Genomic DNA, 19,178 nt, shown 5'->3' on the forward strand with positions numbered 1-19,178 from the left:
CCCTCCTGTAGGACCCATTTTTCTGTGCCAAAAAACGAGGTGTTTATACAGAAAACTGAGTTTTACATACAGTGCGCAACCCCCCCCCCCCCCCCCCCCCTTCCCTGCACTCCCGTTCTTTTCAGGCACTCCGCCGTGTGGTCCCTGTGTGGCACAGCCACTGAAGACTCTGTGACAAATAGCAATTATATTTGTGTGTTCTTCATGAATCCATCAAGCGCTGGCCTTTTAAAAATGCTCCCCAGATATTTGAGGCTGTCAGCTACTACTAGCTGGGACCAAATTGGGATGCTGCTTAGACAGTCAAGAACCACTCAGCCCCTAGTTTCCCCTGTGATGTGTGTGACAGCGTGTGTAGGGGAATACCATGTTTTATTCAACTACAAACGTACACCCTCAACAGTTGTTGATGTGCTGGAAATGGGGCAGTTACAAGTCCAATTTGAAGCTTGCGTGTGCATGTGTGTGTGTGTGTGTGTGTGTGTGTGTGTGTGTATTTTGTGTAGATGTCCAGTTCTTCCCCCACAACATGTTGTTCCGGTGCCTATGATTAGCTCTGTTCATTCAGTCATTTCAGGACTCCTTGCTTGTCATACGTTTTTGCACTAAACTTGCAGGGATTTGTACGTTTTTAAATTCAGCATAGGTTGTAGTAGGCTCGAGGCCGTAGGATGGAGTCCACCAGCAATTATACCAGGCCCATGTGTCAGATGAAATATTAGCATGTATCTCTTCAGAAATATTGCCAACAAATTGACTTATTATAAACTGAAGTTTGATCTCATGCCTAAATTAGAATTACAAAAACATCCTGTAATTTAGTAAAAGCCCGATTCTGACCTATGCCGCTCGTCACATCCGCTACAGTTTTTTGCGCCTGATGGAAGTTTCCTTGGCCCACATTATCACATGTCCTACTTTACTGTGGGCACGAGGTCTGTTTCCCAGACAGGAATGCTTTGGTCGAAGCCAAATTTATCAGTAGTGTCTCATTCCAAAAAAAAAAAAGTGTAACATTAATTGTGTTTCACTAAACAGGTTTCCGGTGAAAATCTTCGTAAGATTTAGCAAAGTCGGTATAATTTCATTTAAGATGGTCGGGCATAGACGGCTTTCTTTGTGGATCTGTTGGCATGCAGACTTTGTGAACCCATTTGAGCATTTCCTGTCTCAAATTGGCAATGCATTTTTCAGCAAAAAGAAGTTTCCAGAGAAGTCTAAGGGGCGTCTCCGCATGTCCATCCTTTTTGTCCGAGCTCATCTGATGCATTTGTTCCCTGAAAGGCCGATCTCAGTCTCATCCGACCCAAAATCCACAGTTGTAGTTAGTTTTTGTAGCATTAAGCAAGCAGCTCCACAGCTTTACATGCTTTGATGGTAAGATCAAAGCTGTTTTTTTCTGACGTACCTCTCAAACAGCTGGTTGGCATGGAAATAGTGCCTGATAAGTTAGTAGGGACACTTGATCACCCAAGATGCCACACTTGTGCAAGATGCCGCACCCTTAATATTGTCATTCCTGTGGAGTGGCAATCATTGTTACTCATAACTCCCATTGTTTTAAACTTGGAAATTATTGCTGACTCACATAGATGATGTAATGCCAGTTGCTACTTATTTAACTACCTCCTGATTTATGAGGATCGACACACATCAGCTTTCATTAAATGGAGAGTTTCCTTTTCTTTGGTATTTTGAAAAGGGGCTAAGATACATTGTGTGTCACTTTATTTATCTGACATCTGTTGTTGTCATGTGTTTGTCAAACTGGTCAAGCGGCCATGGAAATGGGACACAGACAGTCAAGCAAAATAAAAAAAAACCAAAGCAATGTGACATCTGTGGAAGCTTCTTGTTCTTTTTATTTTGTAGCCAGCAGTATAACCAAACAGAACCAACAATGAACAACAAATGACAAACAGCTTCAATACAAATGAACCCAAATTGGTAAAAAAGTATTATTAGGGTTGCGTCAAATGAAAATGGAAAAATACAACACCATTTACACTAGACAAAGAGCAAACAAACCAATACATTTCTAAACTAATACAAACCCATTCCAATAATTACTCGAAAATCTGTATCAGCAGAAAAATCAGCTCTGGCCAGTATCATCCCTCTTTAATCCACTTCTTACTTTGAGCCACACCGGGAACCAATAAATTGTGTGCAAATCCCAGGGGACTGTTTTTGTCTGCGCACCTGAGGGTGACATGCCAGGAGGAGGTCCCATCACTGCAGGTGAAGACACGGCCGGAAAATAAACACAAATTCCAACCAAACAAAATCAACAAAAAGGAAAAAACCAGTTGACGTGTTGTTTAGCTGTTTTCTGTCAATGCATTTTTAAAACAATGATAGGCCATTTTGACATGTAACCTTGGCTCACTGTTCCAGTTATTCATTAACAAACAAAAGTTTGGAACGTAACTTCGGCTTTAGTTTGCCATTGCTTGAGTAAATGCACAGTGAAAAGTTTTAATGGAATCCAATCCTCCAGTTTTTCCCCCCATTCCTGCTTTTTCTCATTATCTCTTCATTTGTCTCCCGGTGACTCTACGAGTCTGTCATTGCCATCTTTGACAGTGTGATCATTATTATGATCAATGATTATGAATATTGCTCCATTGTGTCCATTAATCTCAGTCACCATTTCCAGCAGGTTAAAAATAAAAGACTGCGACTGTGTGATTACTGTCCAGGCCGAGGACCTGCTCTGTTCTCGGTTTGGCCACTTCTTGGGCGCTCTGCAGTGTGCCTGAAACCCGGCTAACCGCTTATGTACTCTAATTTTTACTTGGTGGTTTCTTAATAAGTATTTATACGTAGGCAAATTGGAAGGTTGACTTCCTCCAAAAGGGAAGGTAATTATGCCTCCCGGTCGTCTTCGCCCGTTTTTATGCATCGCCGTGAGTTTGAATTGCGAGGGTCCGCGCGGCTGCTTTCGCTGAGACTAAATATGGGACATGGCTGTTATTAAGCTTAATATGACAGTTTACAAATTAGTTCAGGAAGTGTTCTGATATTGAGATGAGTTTCTTGAATTTTATTTAATACATAAAGCACTATTCTATTAAGTGTCTATGAATCTGGTGGATGGGGAAGCTGAGATGCCTCTTTTTCCCCAACCCTCAGTTCTGGCCCTCACCTGCACTGCGAAAAGGGAACTAAAAGTTAGTAAAATCTTCTTTAAATCAGTTTATTTGTCCTTAATTTAAGCAGGTAAATAAGATCATCTGCCAATGGAATGAGTATTTGACCCCTAAAATAAGATAATTGGATATAATGCACTTGAAATAAGACAATGGAGATGCGTTGTTCCTATTTTAAGTGCAAAAATCTTCTTCCGTTGGCAAATTATTTAACCTTGCTGCTCAAATCAAGGACAAATACACTCATTTGAAGAAAACTCTACTCACTTTTGTTTCCTTTATTGTAGTGTGGGGTCTTCTTCCCATGTGACATGTCTGGAAACTCACCGGATGCCTCCTCTTTAGATGCCCAACCATCCCAACTGACTACTTTTCAATGCAGAGGAGCAACAGCTGGATTTCATTACACTTGTTTAAATGTAAAATAATATATTTAATATTTTGTCATTTTGAGCTTGATGCGCAACCATCAGCATAAATAGATGAAGCGCACGTTACATTAGGTAATAGTCTTCAAAATTATGTGTGGAATCTTGTACTTTTTTTTCTCCCCCTGTTTTGCTCTTGATAGAATAACAGGACAGGGATTTATTGATATCAGGCGATCTGCTCGGGTGTAACCAGACTGCAGTCAGCTGCTTAATAGACTGGAGTTTCAAAACTCGATTAGAGCGATGGATGGCGCTCCTGTCGTTTCCACACCACGACTGTCCGTGTTTTTGCGCCACCGGAAATGTTCCCCACACTGCAAAAACAGAACTAAAAATAAGTATTTTTTTTCTTGAAATTAGTGTATTTGTACTTTATTTGAGCAGGTGAATAAGATCATTTGCCAATGGAAAAAGATTTTTGCACTTAAAATAGGAACAACTTATCTCCATTGACTTATTTCAAGTGCAGTATACCTAATTATCTTATTTTAGGGGTAAAAATACTCTTTTCATAGACAGATCATCTTATTTACCTGCTCAAATCAGGGACAAATGCACTAATTTCAAGGAAATTTTACTTATTTTTAGTTCTGTTTTTGCAGTGCAGCAGCTGCTTTTGCTTCTTTTTTTTTTCTTTTTTTTTAAGCGAGGAAAACTGCAGGGAAACTCCTCTCAGCCAGCGGACCAGCAGCCAGTGCGCCGCAACAGGTAGGCAAGGGGTAGGGCTGCGTTACCTCCTGTTACTCCCGCTCATAATAAAGAACGGTGACAATAAATAAAACAACCAATAAAAAAGCAAAAGATGCACATTTGACAGAATTAAAACCATTTTATTAATTTCATTTGCTCTGGCCTGACAATGTGACTTCCATTTGACTCTTGTTGCATGAAGTACAACTGGAAGAAAAGGTCATCCACAATCAGAAAAGGACAATTATATTTTTATTGTTTCCCCCCCAGATTCAAACTGTTTTTTGTGTTTTAAAAATCAGGTAAAGCAAATGCATTCATATCCGCTGCTAGTTAATTCCCTAAAATAAGTGCTCTCCGTGTCTGCCAGCACCCAGACTTTGCAAACTGTGATAACACTCCGATTGCACACTGTGCTGACACCGATAAACAAGGCCAAAAATGACTACATAAGTGGGGGGGGGGAGAAGGAAATCCGCACTTATTAAAAATGTGTGAAAAGCAGCAACAGACGTACCCTCGCGCGAGTCTCCTTGTTAGAAAGCATTCGGTCTCTCCTTACGTCGTCATGGACGGGCTTCTTTTGGCTTTTTGCGTCTCGGAGATGAAAATCCATCAACCTGGCCTGCAAATCACTGCATAATGAAATCCCGCCTTTGTGCCACGCAGTTGTCTAATTCAACTCGCATGGAACCCTGATCCCTAAAGTCCGTGTTTTGTTTATTAAAGCGGCGCACAGAAGCTCGTATGAGGAGAAGGCAAAGGCCCAGAGTGCGTACTTAATTGCTTTGTTTTACATCCACATTCACGTCCGGCCTCTCCCAGGGTGATGTGTTGTTAAAAACGGCAAGGCCCCCCATTCCCACACTCCTGCTCTCTTGTTAACCGTAATTGCACTTGTTGGTGAGCTGACAGAAAGAAAATAAATGTGGAAACAAATTACCAGCATTACATTAAATCCATGCATGCTTCCACTTTGGAAAATCAACCCCCTCCTTCCCTTTTTTTTTTTTTCTCTTCTTTCTTGGACATCTGGAAGCTTGCAAAGTTTTTAGGATAAAACGGCTGGTAAATGTGACAGAATATGAAGTTTAGTTGCAAAAGATCCCATATATGCAATGCATATATAAGGCCTAAAATAAGTAAGAACGGTTCGTTCAGACAAACTTGGAAAAAAGAAGAAGAAAAAAGGAGGAGGGGGGGGGGGGGATGAGATGAATAATTCACAAAATCTGGCAGCGTGTGCACATGTACCGGGGCTCTGATGTGCAGGGAAGCTAAAGCAGGAGTTAACTCCCAGTAGAGCTGAATGTGCAAGGTGTTCCTCTCAGTTAAATGCCACCTCCTTTTTTCCTCGCTCGCATCCTTCCTTCTCCCTTCTTATCAGACGGGTCGCTGTCTCGTGGCTTTCTGCGGCTGTCACACGCGCACTTAGAAGGTCTGGTTGAGGCCATCTCTGAGCTTTCAGGGGAGAGAGAAGATCATTACCGTTGCAGACAGCAGCCATTTTACAAATTTGTACACTATCACAGGCTGCTCTTCCTCCTTTTTTTGCTGTAATAAACTCTCCGTCTGACACCGACTTAACTCACCAAGGAGCTGCTGAGACAAATGTGTTTTGCCTTTCATGGTTCTTTCACGTGCGAAGTTACACATTTCTGCTCTTCGCTCACTTTTCCGCCGTCGGAATATTAGCCACATGATTGACGTTGCCTTCTTAACGACGGTGGCGCGTTAAGTGCAGGATGAAAGGAGGGCTTGAAAGTTTTGAGAATTTGCTGAAGCCAAATAAGGTGCCCAGCACAGGTATTCATGGTGGTGGCAGCATCATACTGTGGAGATGATGTTTTTCAGACAAGCTGGTCGGAGTTGATGGGAAGTATGGATGATGGGAAGCGAAATCGCCAATGTACCTGTTAGATGCTGCAGAAGCCGTGTGAGTTTAGGTTTAGATCAAGGCACATTCGTGTTTTAGATTAACAGAGTCAAAGTCCAAAGGACTGAGTTTGAGCCGTTAAGTAAATAATTATGGCTGCACCATATCGGGAAAACCTGTAATTTCGATTTTGTTGTTGATTGTAGCCAGGCTGGTTTTCTACAAGCATCCCACGTCACCCTGACTGTGTCCTTTCCTTCATTGTGATAGACAGCAGCAACGATCGGGATTCATTATTGGATATACTGCGCGGCTCTATGTAAGACTGCACAGAACCGAAAATGATACGCTGTCGCTTTATTTTCAACAGCCCAGCCGCAGTCTGGGTCCGACCCGAAGCCGGTGCCTTCTGAGGAGGCAGAGGGAGCCGCTGCCAGGGACCAAAATGGCTTTCACCACAGCGGCTCCGGCACGCCCACGCCGACCAACGCCAACGGAATTCATTCCGGTAGCCCCGAGGGCACGAGGACGTGCACCTGCGGCGCCGGCACGACGGGCGGGTCGGGCCCCGGGCACGCGACGACGACGACGACCACCACCGCCGCGCCGAAGACGGAGCAGCCCAGGAGGCAGCCGTCCACCCCCGTGTCTCACAGGATGCAGAGGAAGCTGAAGTCCAGCTTGTCGGTCAACAGCGACAGCAGCAGACGGAGCAAAGGCAGCTCCACAGGCTCACAGAAACCCCCTTTACCGGAAGGTTGGTACCGGCGCAATTAAAGGAGATTACTACCCCGCACTGATTCAAAACTAACTTTCCTGACTCCTAATTATAAACTTCTGTCTCTTCATCTCAGCATCTGATGATCCTTAAAATCATTTTAACTTTGTTAGGAGAGCTTCAAAGCAGCAGGGTTGAATCAGGGCTGGTAAAGGTGATTTATCAAATAATTTAGGGACTAATGAGACCTTTATAGCCCCTTTTTAAACTGTTGGCCTAATGTGGTGTGAGGTTTCACCCTATTCATAAATGATTTCTCACTCCTATGCTGCCAATATAATCTTAATATTTAAGATTATAACCGACTTTTCTGTTTCAAAGCGTTGTTTATTGTCTCCCTTGTTTTCAGATCCCCTCTCTGTCCTCTGCAGGGCATTCTTGTCTTTAGAAAGTCAGGATGCTGGTCTTGTTTATATGAAAATAAAGTAGTTCGTCTCATCCAGTTTTTTTCTTTAATGTAGGAAAATAGAAACATCTCCAAAACCAAACCGGAGAGGTGGAGGGGGAGGGGGGGGTTCTTGGGAGGCTCATGAAGTAATACCCCCATCAGCTATCGACAATAAATTCTTACCTTCTCTCACCTTTTAATGATGAAGGTGCCTGACCTCTCGTATTTATCACTCCCATCAGGCAAATGACATCTTATCTCTCTCCTGTGGCTTTTATTTGCCTTAACAATAAGTCAGAGCGCGCATTCGGCGTGCGGGGAAGCCGTCACTTTTGTCAGGTGCAAGGCCGAGGTGAGTCCGGTAATGAAGGCGGCCGGCCGGTCCTCTTCCGTCGGGGAGATAGGTGCGAGCGTCTAACGAGGCCGGAGAGCGCGGGGTGCCTATTATAAGTCGTGACCAACCTTCTCCGGGCCCCTAACACCTCTCTGGGCCCTTTTTGGCTCTCCCCACATCCCGTCAGCAACACCTTGGCCCTCATTAGCAGGGCCCCGTTGCTTCCCTCTTCAATCTGCTGCATCTGATGGCTGTGTTGATGGCCACCGTTTCAATCCTCTATCAGGCTATGAGCATTTTTTTTTCTTCCTTTTTACTGTTTATTTTCCATATTTACAGGTTCATTGTGATAAACAGTTTTTACATTACAGATTGCAGAGACTGAAAACCCATCATTCAGTTTCTCAGAAAATTTGAAAAACACTCATACATACATGATAAATAAAAAGATTTTGATGGCCAACACAATCATGTGGAAAAAGTGCTGATTTGACATTTTATCCGACAGTCATTGAAACCATCCACAAACAGGGATCCTCAATATAGGTCTTTTAATGATGAAGAAGCTTGCCCTCTTTCCAACGGTATAAATGGAAAGTTGGATGGAAGGAAAAAATATGTTAGATAAAGGTGCACAGGCAAGGGCAAGCCCACTTGTATGTTTAGGCGGGAATTTACAAGGTTTGGACTGTGGCTGGAGCCAGAGTTTCAGGAACCCCCGCACAGGTATTCAGGACCCGTGTCACGACTGCCGCATTCATTTCATTTTGAAACCGTTGTCTGGAGGAAGAGTGGAGAGGACCAAGAATTCAAGTCGCTTGTGGTCAGAGCTTTATTTAGATGCTGAAGTCATTTTCCAGCAGCACTTGGCATCTGCCAACTCTGCCAGAAGTACAACTTCCTGCTGATGTAATCTCTTAGGAATGTGTTGGAGGACCGAGCTGTGAACACAGGGCAGTCGGAACCGCAGTCCTCCCCCTCTGTTTAGTGATGGCTTTTCTCTTTTTGACCATCTGAAACCATCTGTTCTCCCTGTCCAATATCTGGACACCATTGTCGTCGAATGTGTGCCCTTTGTTCCTGAGGTGCAGGTGGACCGCTGAATTTTCCCCCGAGCTGCTGGCCCTCCTGCGGTGTGCCAGGTGTTCATGTAGCTGTTGTTTAGTGTCTCCGATGTCGGAGTCTGAGCATCTTCTCCTGAGTTTCTCAGTAACTCCTGACGCAAGGAGTAACAACGTTTTTGTGTCTCTCTGTTTTCAACGCAGTGTTGCTTCCTGCTTTAATGACTGAAGTATGGCTATAAAAACAGCCGGCGCATAGGGAAACACCTCAGCAGAGCAGCAGGCTGATTGTGCCCATGGCATATTGCATCAGTGCAGCAATTTATGCAAAAAAAAATTAAATAAATAAATATATATATATATATATATATATATATATATATATATATATATATATATATATATATATATATATATAGTGTCCTCTTAAGTACAATGACATACTTTTCTAGGCTGCATCTGCTGCAGTTTTACCTTCCATTCAACTTTCCATTAATATGCTTACATCCTGCCCTCCAGGATCGTTTGTGGCCCCTCTCTTTGCAGGTGGCATCGCTGACTCAAATCAGCAGTCTTTCCCCGCTGTGATCGGGGGATGACTTTAAGCCGGGGGGGGACATAAATGGGCTGTCGGGTTTGTACTCGATGCCTATCGTTAGGCACCAGAGCCCAATCCACGCCAGCCGAGACAAAAGGCGCAGACTCGTCCTCAGTTCTTCTCAATTACACACACAAAGTGCGACCGCCAGAGATGGTTTCGATGTCTCACGTTTTCCACATCTTAATTGGTGGGAGGGGGGGGGGGGGGAAACAGCAGCGCGGGAAGCGGAGAAAATAAAAACACTAACAGCTCAACAAGTCTCATTACTGCTTTGGCGTGTTGCTTATTTGAAGATGCCAAAGCTCTCAGCAGCAATATGCTCCTTCTCATACTGTTTATTTCCCCCCGGATGGCGGCCAAGCTGTTGTTTGAATGTTTACATGGATTAACATAATCTGTTTGCCTGTGAAATTAGCCTCCTAAACAGCTCCTCTGAACGGCGGAAATAAAAAGGCGCGAGCTAGCAGAAGCTAGCTCTGGGGACTCGGCTTCCTCTGAACGATTCTTGGCACACGCCGTTGGCTCCGGAGCAGCAAACGGCCCGGTGCGTCTGAGCGGCCGTTTAGGAGGCCGCTTTTTAGCGCAGCTGGGTGGGCCGTCTCCGCGCTCTTATCGTCTGCCACCGGTCCAGATCTCCAAGCTGCTTTGGCCTCGTTTGGAGACTCAGACCCGAACTCCCATCCTTTTTTTTTTTTTTTTTTTTTGTTATTTGCTGTTTCCTTGGATGCTTTTGTGATGTTTTTTTTTCTTCTTTCTTTTAATCGGTCATCCTGCCGGCCTTCTCTCAGTCATACATTATAAAAAGAGCCGCTTTTAAGTTGCATGTGGTGGACCTTCACTGTCCGGTGAGGCTTTGTCTGATCACCCTCTCTCCCTTTTTCCCCCCCCCCCCCCCTCTTTGCGGGTTTCAATGTTTTGCACAGCTTGCCGCTCCAAGGCCCATCCAGCTTGTTTTGTGCCATGCCGCTACCCCCCCTCCCCCCTCCCCTTTTTTTTTTTTTTTTTTTTGATGTCAGCTTTCCACACATCTCGTACTGTTTCCTCGGAGACCCCTGGACGGCGGTTTTCGGGCTTCATCTCCACCGACTGACATTAAACAGGAGCGTTGTCAGGATGCGCTGCGCTGCGCTCGGTCTGTCCGTCGGTTGGCTTCTCTCCGTCTCTCTCGCGTGTTTCCACGCCGATCCCTGCCTCACGTCCGGCTCTCTCGTGTGCGATGTACGACCCTCCCTCGCTCCCCTTGCTCCCGTCTCCTCCTCCTCCTCCTCCTCCCCCTCCTCCTCCTCGCTGGCTTCTGTAAGATCCAGACTAATCGCTGTTGCTGAATTATACATCCAAGTGAATCGCTGAGATGGCTGTCCACTGCTTAATGTCTGTGTACTGTTTTTGTATCACACTCAAAAGTCTGCTGTTACACTGCTGGCATGGCTATACCCTCTGGGTCTTTCAGAGTTTGTTAAGCTGAACTCTAAAGTTTTGAGCGCAGAACTGTTGCGGTTCAGTGCCAGTAAACAGAAGAATGAATCGCAGTTTCTGTTTGACCAAGTCTCCGGGCAAATAGGAAACGGGTTCTCTGCCTTAGTGCCTTGCAAAAGTATTTATACCCATTGGACTTTGCTATTCTTGAACTTTTGATATATTTAATCGATTCTCTAAGAGAGACATGTTTTTTCCGGATTCTTTAAAAACAATAGCATTTTAGGTTTTTCTATTTTCTGTAACAGTATCAATAAATATACTTAAGAATAGTGACATTGTTGAGTGTTGTTAAGCGGTACAATTGCAATACTTGAGTTTCAGAGCAATTTTTGGCACCTGACTGTATGCAGTGACAGAGGCTTTGTGAAAAAGACGGAATTGAAGTACTTAATTATAGTCGCTTTTGACATAATTCCAAAAAAAAATACCATTAAATATCCCAATACAATTTGAACTCCACATTGCTCATCCCTGATGTTCGGTGTTCTGCGCAGCCTTAAGGTGAACCTCCGTCTCAAGCTTATTGCATTCTTTAACGGGTTTTCCTGCTGTGAAATCGTGCGTTACGCTTCATCCGGCGCTGGGATGAACTCCCGCCAGCTTCGCTGACCCTGCTGAGGAAGCGTATCCACACCGCTCGACACGGTCACCATGCGCTACCATGTGGCTCAGTATGGATGGAGTGTCCGGGCGTTGTGCCGTTTAGTTTTCCGCCGCTCACAACGTAAAACAAACAAAGCTACCCCTTTGGTCTCATGAAGCAAACCGGTAGGATTTCTCACAGCTTTCCTCCCACCGCCCTAATACAAAGGCCAGATTTGTCCGAACAATCGCTGGTTAATAACGTCAGACATGGCTGGTTGTCCTATAACAGATTCTCCCACCTGAGCGTTTGATCTCTGCGGCTACTCCAAAGTAAAGTTGTTCTCTCTTTTCCTGGCGTGCTGTTTTATGTGGACGGACATGTCCCAGGTAGGTTTGCGGCTGAGCCAAACTGTTCCCATGTTTGGTTGAAGGGGGTTCAGAGCTTGGCATATTGGTTGTCGCCGGGCTGTTTGGACAAACCCTTGAGATCTCCAGAGAACAGCTGGATTTATAATGACCTGAGCTGGCCTCCAGTTACAAACTGTAGCACCTCCACAGGAAATCGGTTGTATTGGATTCAATTCAGCTGAAAACTGAGAAAAGAGGTGGGAATATTAGTACAACATAAACATCGTTAAGACTTATCCTTGTAAAAAGAAAGAAAAAAAAAAGTATGAGCCATATATAGTTTTCCTTCCACGCCACAGTTTGTGCTGCATTCTATGTTTTATATATCTATCTATCACCCTAACTCCTATGGTATAGATAATGCAAAAGAATGTGGAAAACTTCAAGTGGTATGAATACTTTTGCCAAGCGCTGCACGTTCTCATGCATCTTCCATCACCCGCCGTGTTGCGGCCTAAGATAAGGATAATAAGATGCATTCAAACTTCAGGCGCCCACTCGGACACGTACGCGGGCGCTTCCTCATTTCATATTCCTCTCGCTATCTTGTTTGTATCAGTCTGCGCTTCTGGTCAGCTCTGCAGCCCTCAGCACTGCAAAATTACAGGAGGGGGGGAAGAAAAAAAAAAACCCTTTCTACTTTGATTAATCAAACATGAACATTCAGCGGGCCTCGGTTCGCCTTCCCTGTTCTGTCCTCCACACTCTGCACCTTTTTTTTTTTTCCTTCTTCTTCTTCTTCTTCTTTCCCTCTAACCCAATCAGTAACAGGCACTTCTGACGGCTGGAGATGGGGGTGATGAAAGTCATGCAAATGCAGCCTGTTTGTAATGCTATTTTTCCCCGCATCCATCCACATCATGTCTCTTTAACACTCCAAAGCAGTGGCGCGGCTCTGAACTCTGATCAAAAAAAAGAAAAAAAAAAAAAAAAGGAGAGAGAAAAGAAACAGCTGCGAGGTGTCTGTGCCGGGTTCACTTTCAGAACGACTTATAGCGCAACAACAGAACTTCATGAAACTTCTCGTGCGCTTAAGGAGTTAGGAAAACCTTAATTCTGTGCATTTATGCCTTATTGCCTTTAAATCAGATTTGTTTTCAGGCGTAGTGCCTTGAAAAAATGTATTTATACCCCAATAAACGCTTTCCCAATTTGCCACACTGCAAACTCTTTCTTCATTTTGTGTCATTGTGATCGGCTGCAGTAGACCAACACAAAGTAATGCATAATTGACATCTCTTCGAAGTAGCCTGGAAAAGTCTGGAATTTAGGTCAAAAAAGAAAATGAGGGTGTGGAAAATATTTTGTGGTGGTCTTCCTATATTGTATGGGTCCTTCCTGCTTGCCTTGTGTCCCTACCTTGTGTCCTTCCCTAGTTTCTTTCCTCCCTTGTGTCATGTCGTCCCACATGTTGCTGCCTTTACAGCTGCTTAAAAGCATCCCCACAGCACGGAGTGCCCGCTATTACGTTGAACATGGTTCTGAGCAAATGCTCAGCTTAAAACAAATAAACAATCTGATTTTCAGGGAATTTTAGTGGCATAAAAGCAGAATATTGATGGCTGACGGGCAGATTTGTCACTCAAACTGTCAGATTCCCGATTTTGCAGCGAAGCAACAAACCGAAACCCTGCCTCAGATGCAGTGAAGGTGTGCAAGAGGAGCTTAAATGTTAATCAGCGGTGTAAGCGGTGCCAGGATAAACTCTTGAACTTTGATAACCATGTTTGTTCAATCAACCCAAAAGTTTGCATGATAATGTCACAATTAACAGCCTATTAATCCAAAATATCCTTATTTCTTTCCACTTCTTTTCCACTTTCTTTTCCATTGTTTGCCTTACTAACTGACTTTTCACTTGCTTCCCACTTGTTTTTTTGGGGGGAAAAATTCAAACGTAAGATTTTCTTTTGCCGTTAACAGAAAAAAAAAAAAAAACATTTCCATTAAATGACCTCATTTTTTAAAATTTCTCTGTTTATCCTCACACTTGTGTCCCCCTCACCCCCTGGCGCCCCTGACTGGCCGCCCCTCAGATTGCTGCGTCCACTGCATCCTCGCCTGCCTCTTCTGCGAGTTCCTGGCGCTCTGCAACATGGTGGTGGCCCAGGCGTCGTGCGGCGCGTGCACATCCGAGGCCTGCTGCTGCTGCTGCGCCGACGACATGGGCGACGACTGCAACTGCCCCTGTGACATGGACTGCGGCATCATGGACGCCTGCTGCGAGTCTTCGGATTGCCTGGAAATCTGCATGGAGTGCTGCGGCATCTGCTTCCCCACATAAACTTTGGAGGGGGGGGGCGGCTTCGATGGTGCGGATGTGGGGTCCATATGGATAGAAGTTAAAAACAGGTGCATCTCAATGAATAATCATCAAAAAGCTCCTTTATTTTGATAATTCCGTTTGAAAAGCGCAGCCGTTCTCATGGCACGAACACTATTCATTTTAAGATTATTTATGATTACAGCTTACATCCAACGCAAACACAAAATTCAATTGGAAAATCTGAAACTTAATTATAACCAATTAGAAAAATATTTTCCTGCATAATCAGGGGAAAGATTTCTGACTTGACAGCTGCCGGCACACAGTCAATGACGAAGTTTATTAATGGAAGGTTGGGTGGAAGGAAAAAACGTTATAGAAAAGGTTGCACAAGAATAATCACCGTCTTAAGAGGATTGTATATGCTCACATTACTTGTTTTTCTTTTTCTTTTTACTTATAGCATCAATGCAGCATGCCGTGAAAGCATGCCATTGCTGATGTATGAAGTAAACGCAGGTTGCTCTTCCCCACAGGCTCTTTGCAGGGTTTAGGTTAGTATGCTAGCCCATTAAACACAGTGATAACGTGGTCATTTGACCCGGTATCGGTTCTTTCTGCAGTGGGCAGGTGACGATCGCTGCTGAAAAAGGAAAATCGTTAACAAGTAAGGTTATCAGGAGAGAAAACCATGGTGAAACTGTTAAATTGGCTCTGCCTCACAATCCCTTTAAAACTGAGAGTATCCCATTTGACCCGTGGACCTTCTTTCAAACACACTTTTTCCTTCCACACAACTTTCAATGAATACATATATATATATAAAATCTGCATAATGACTTTAAAGTTTGAGTTGAATTACATAAACTTTTTGATGATATTCTAATTTATCAAGATGTACATCGAATGGGACTGCTTCTGCTGATTTCGTCAGAAATATGAAGGTATGAAGGTGTCTGTGAGTGAATGAGTTGGACACTGGGCTTCTCCAAAGTAAACAGCTCAGCACGGACTTGAAACAGATTCACATTTCTGAACATGTTGTGCTTTGTAAGTATTTTTTACTGTTACAGAAAAGTATTATCGCAGCTTGTCCTAAAACATTTTATTGTTACTTTAGGATTGCTGTTTAGTTACGTCTTCCTATGCCTCTGATTGGTCTTTTTGATGATGTTCGTTTATTTTGCAGATATTTTCTGTTTTGTTTATGCTAAAACCAAAACTGAGATTGCAATTTTATTCCAGTCAACACTGTAAACTAAAAGGGTTTGTGACGGTGAATACATTCCTAATTTCATACTGTTGCTTTGCAGATTTCATGAAAAACATTATCTACTGTTGCACTGTAGAGCAGTTGAAACTGGTGAAAACAATGTAAAATATTTCAGGACTTGATTCTTTCTGCTGCCTTCTGACACAAAACCTAAGGGTGTTATCTGGAATAATTGCATTTATGTTTCTGTCTTGAGCGTTACGAGCAAAACGGTAGAGGATAGAGCTGCACAAAAAAATATTAATATGCTTTGCAAGAAATGTAGAAAGTGCTGGAATATGTTTTGTATTTCTCTGAAGAATCTCATCTCCTGGTTTGCAAACATTGAAAAACTTTGTTTTACTGGAAAAAAAGCACCTTTTGTTCTCATTAAAAGGTCTGACCAACAGAATATTAATCTGTATTATAATGCATGTGTTCAACCTCTAGTTTCCTATGTAATGGGATTTTTATTTTTACATGAATGCTGCACAAATATGAAAAATAGCAACTGAAACAAATGATGGCCAGAGTTGGCATTCAGCGACTTCTGGGTCTCCAGTCACTTTACTCGTCATAGTAGAAAGGAATCAAGTGTCACAATAAAATAATAAACTACTGCAGGGTAAAGGCAGCGTTTCTTTATTTTCCTCTGTTCCTAAATTCTGTGCATCTTGTGATGAGGTGACAGTGAGTCACCGGCAGAGTCATTTCCTGTGCCGCAGATCCGCTTTGTAGTTGTGGAAGAGATGACGCTTAATGCCGGCCCTCATTAGCACTGCTTACTAAACGGTCACAATAAATGTCCCTTTTTTATTTATTTTTTTAACGGCATCAAAGACGGCGCTGCTGTTGTGCGGAGCTCGTCTTAATAGCTCAGCGTCATGTGTGCGCCGGGGGTTGGATGGGCACCTCTTCACTGGATAATCTTCAGGAAGTAAAACTTGTGCTCGTGTTTATGGGGAGCTCAAACGTCAAATGCGTTCTGGGCTAAAGAGTGTTAGGAAAACGCTGCTTAGAAAATGTGAAGAATTCATTCGAGAGAAAAAACAACAAAAAAAACATGGTAAATGGCTTTCTTACACACCTGTGTGTGAATATGAAATTGTTTCCCTTCAGGTCTTGCTTTGATATAGTGGCAGAAGAACATGGCAGCTTAAGTCAGCAGTCACCTTACACAAACAGTAGCTAAGTACTTCATATGTGTTTCCATATTTGGAGCAGATTTTTTTCTAGAAACCGTCCATAGCCGTGGCAGGAATTGAGAAAAGTGGAAACTTTGGTTACGTTGTCCTTTATAAGTTGGCTAATGGATGTGGTTCTGCTGAGCTCCTCATGCATCTGGACTCGCTGCCATTGGGAGAGATTTCAATACCGCATAAAATGGACGAGCCAATCAGGATCGCCGGGCGGGATTTTCGTAGATGTGACGTATCAGAGAAGCGACTGTTTGAATTCAGACAACAATAGAGGCTCGCAACGAGGAAGCAACGTTAGCATTGTTGCTGCTATTTCAGCAGTGTTGTCCAATCTACTGAGTGTTAATTCTTCAAAAGAACACCAGAGAACGGCTATGAAGGCTTTTGTTAGTGGAACGATGTTTTCGCCCTTGGTCATCCCTAACGCCAGCGTCACATGTTGGTTTTGATGTGAGTGGCTGAAGTGACACGTCAGTAAAGATGACAGATGATCAGAATCAGAAATACTTTAATAATCCCAGAGGGAAATTGTTGTTTCAGTACATGGATAAACAAGTGGTTTATCCAATCATATGCAAGGATTTTTCATAAGGCCCCTCCTTCTGAAATACATCTTGAATAGAGCGATACCAGATTGACACGTGGAGCCCTGCGGAACGAAATCCATCTGGCAAGAGTCAGGTTATGGCCAACCGTGCTAAAAAAAAAAAATATAATGCATGTGTTATGCATTACCACTCAAGCCATAACACTTCCACTCCCGTGCTTCACAGCTGATGGTACAGTATGTTTTCTAGTGTAAAACTAGTGTGTTGGTAACAAACAATCAGTTGTGTCAAACATCCAACTTAGAATCCTAATTCTAAAGCGTGTTAGATCTCATTGTTTCAAGTTATTATTCTGCAAACTTGTTTTGCCAAACTTTTCTTTATTTGCCATTATAAGCTACATTCTGACAAAACTCAAACTAAAAACCCTTTTTTTTATCTTTAATGGCCATTGACATGCTTTTCTTTGCCCCCTCACATCATTGTCTCCCACGCTCATGTTATCTCTGGGAGAGTCCTAACCTAGGAGATCAGCATCAACATAAGTACACGCCCAACAACATTCTGTAAGGTCTGTAGGGAGCAAGGACCTCCTGCTGGCCGGGGACAGCATCCTGACCTTTACCCAACATTACCTCCTATTAACCTCTCAATTAACCTAGAGGCCAGACCCTCTGGTGGAGAATATGCTCTTTTTATTTTCTCTTTATTTTTGCCTCATCACTTTGTGCCCAGATTCACCCTGACCCCCGGAAATTGCTGTCTTATTTCCCTAATGTGGTAGGCAAAAAAAAAAATAAAAAAAATATTGCAGTCGTTAAAGCCTGTAATCATGAAGGAGTTTCACTTTTTTCTTCTGTTATTTTTTTTTTCTCTTCTTTACTTTGTTTCTCCTCTAAAGTGCGAGTCGAAGGCTGAACATTTCTAAAACTCCAGGTGGAGTGCGCAATGACCTTTTCACAAAGTCTTCCACATTTCTGCTCCTCTAATCAATCCCCCTCTGATCGCTCCGCTGTGTGCCGGATTGTAATGTCACAATTAGGGCCGCTCCATTGTTTCTGTTTTCCGTCTGGCGAGAAAGCGGCGCTTCTCTGATCTCAAGGTCATTTCTTTTCACAGTTTTAAATAAATTATTGGCCACCTCCTCTGTTCATCCATCCATCCAACCAACACCCCCCCACCACCCACCCACCCAGCCCCACCCGCTCAATTGGGAGGGATACCTATTTTAACAGAAAATGGAAGGCTTCCATCCTCAACCATGAGAATAAATGCTGCTTTTCGCTGTTGAATGTGATAAAAAAAAAGATGGGGAACATTAATGTTGTTTTGCTTCTTTCTTTTCTTTTTCATCTTACAGTAAGAATTGTATACTAATAACATTCTAATTATGTATAATGTGACTAATTAAACCGGAAAAGAGAGGTGACATTAATGTGTTTCCAATCTACTTTTTATTCTGGTCAGAATAATTTGGTTTTGTCAGGAAAATGTGACTACATGTGTATTTTAATATATTTTTTTTCTTTTAGTTCATAGGATCTGTAATAGCCATCATTACCTACCTGCTATAATTGTAATTATTCGTTTTGATTATTTTACATTGTTTTCAGTCATTAAAGGTGAGATAATACGACAAATGTCAGAATCTCTGTGCTCTAGCCACGTGCCGGGTAATGGAATCGAGACATGAGGTTTTAGTCATGGTTTTAAAATCAGAAGCTGAGCGCTCCTGGCTAGCTAGGAGATAAAAAATACGTTGCCATTATTTGCAAAAAAAAAAAAGACAAATTTGGATGTTGAGAAATATTTCAGGTTCTGGGCGCAGTGGAAGAGCAAGCGACCTGATGTTCGGGCACCTCAGTCCACAGACGTCTTGAGTTTGAGTCCTAGACCTTGGACTGCTGCCCCATGTCTTGCCCCTCTCTTTCTCTCTCTCAAATTAATTTCCTCTCTTATCTTTAAATGAAGGGCACTAGTGCCAAACGATATCTTTTTTCCAGTCCCAAAAAAAACTGTCATGGTGTAGATGCCAAGGAGCATCACCAATTACTCTTAAAATACCACTACTATGACCTGACTCTTAACCAGCTAACATTAGATGTTAAATATATTTAGATTTTAAATATG

The 19,178-nt window shown here is 43.0% G+C and overlaps 1 protein-coding gene across 1 annotated transcript in view; it reads left to right on the top strand.

Moving 5' to 3' along the window:
• mdfic (MyoD family inhibitor domain containing) overlaps positions 1–18,355 on the top strand; it is a 35,188-nt gene extending 16,833 nt beyond the window's left edge. Inside the window, exons 4-5 of the mRNA XM_012878870.3 lie at positions 6,520–6,906; positions 13,820–18,355. Of these exons, the coding sequence (XP_012734324.2) occupies positions 6,520–6,906; positions 13,820–14,067 (635 nt within the window). The 3' untranslated portion in view covers positions 14,068–18,355. The remainder of the gene's footprint in view (positions 1–6,519; positions 6,907–13,819) is intronic.
• Positions 18,356–19,178: the final 823 nt, after the last annotated feature.

This window comes from Fundulus heteroclitus, chromosome 17, assembly GCF_011125445.2.
Source record: "Fundulus heteroclitus isolate FHET01 chromosome 17, MU-UCD_Fhet_4.1, whole genome shotgun sequence".
In the NCBI taxonomy this organism is placed as follows: domain Eukaryota; kingdom Metazoa; phylum Chordata; class Actinopteri; order Cyprinodontiformes; family Fundulidae; genus Fundulus; species Fundulus heteroclitus.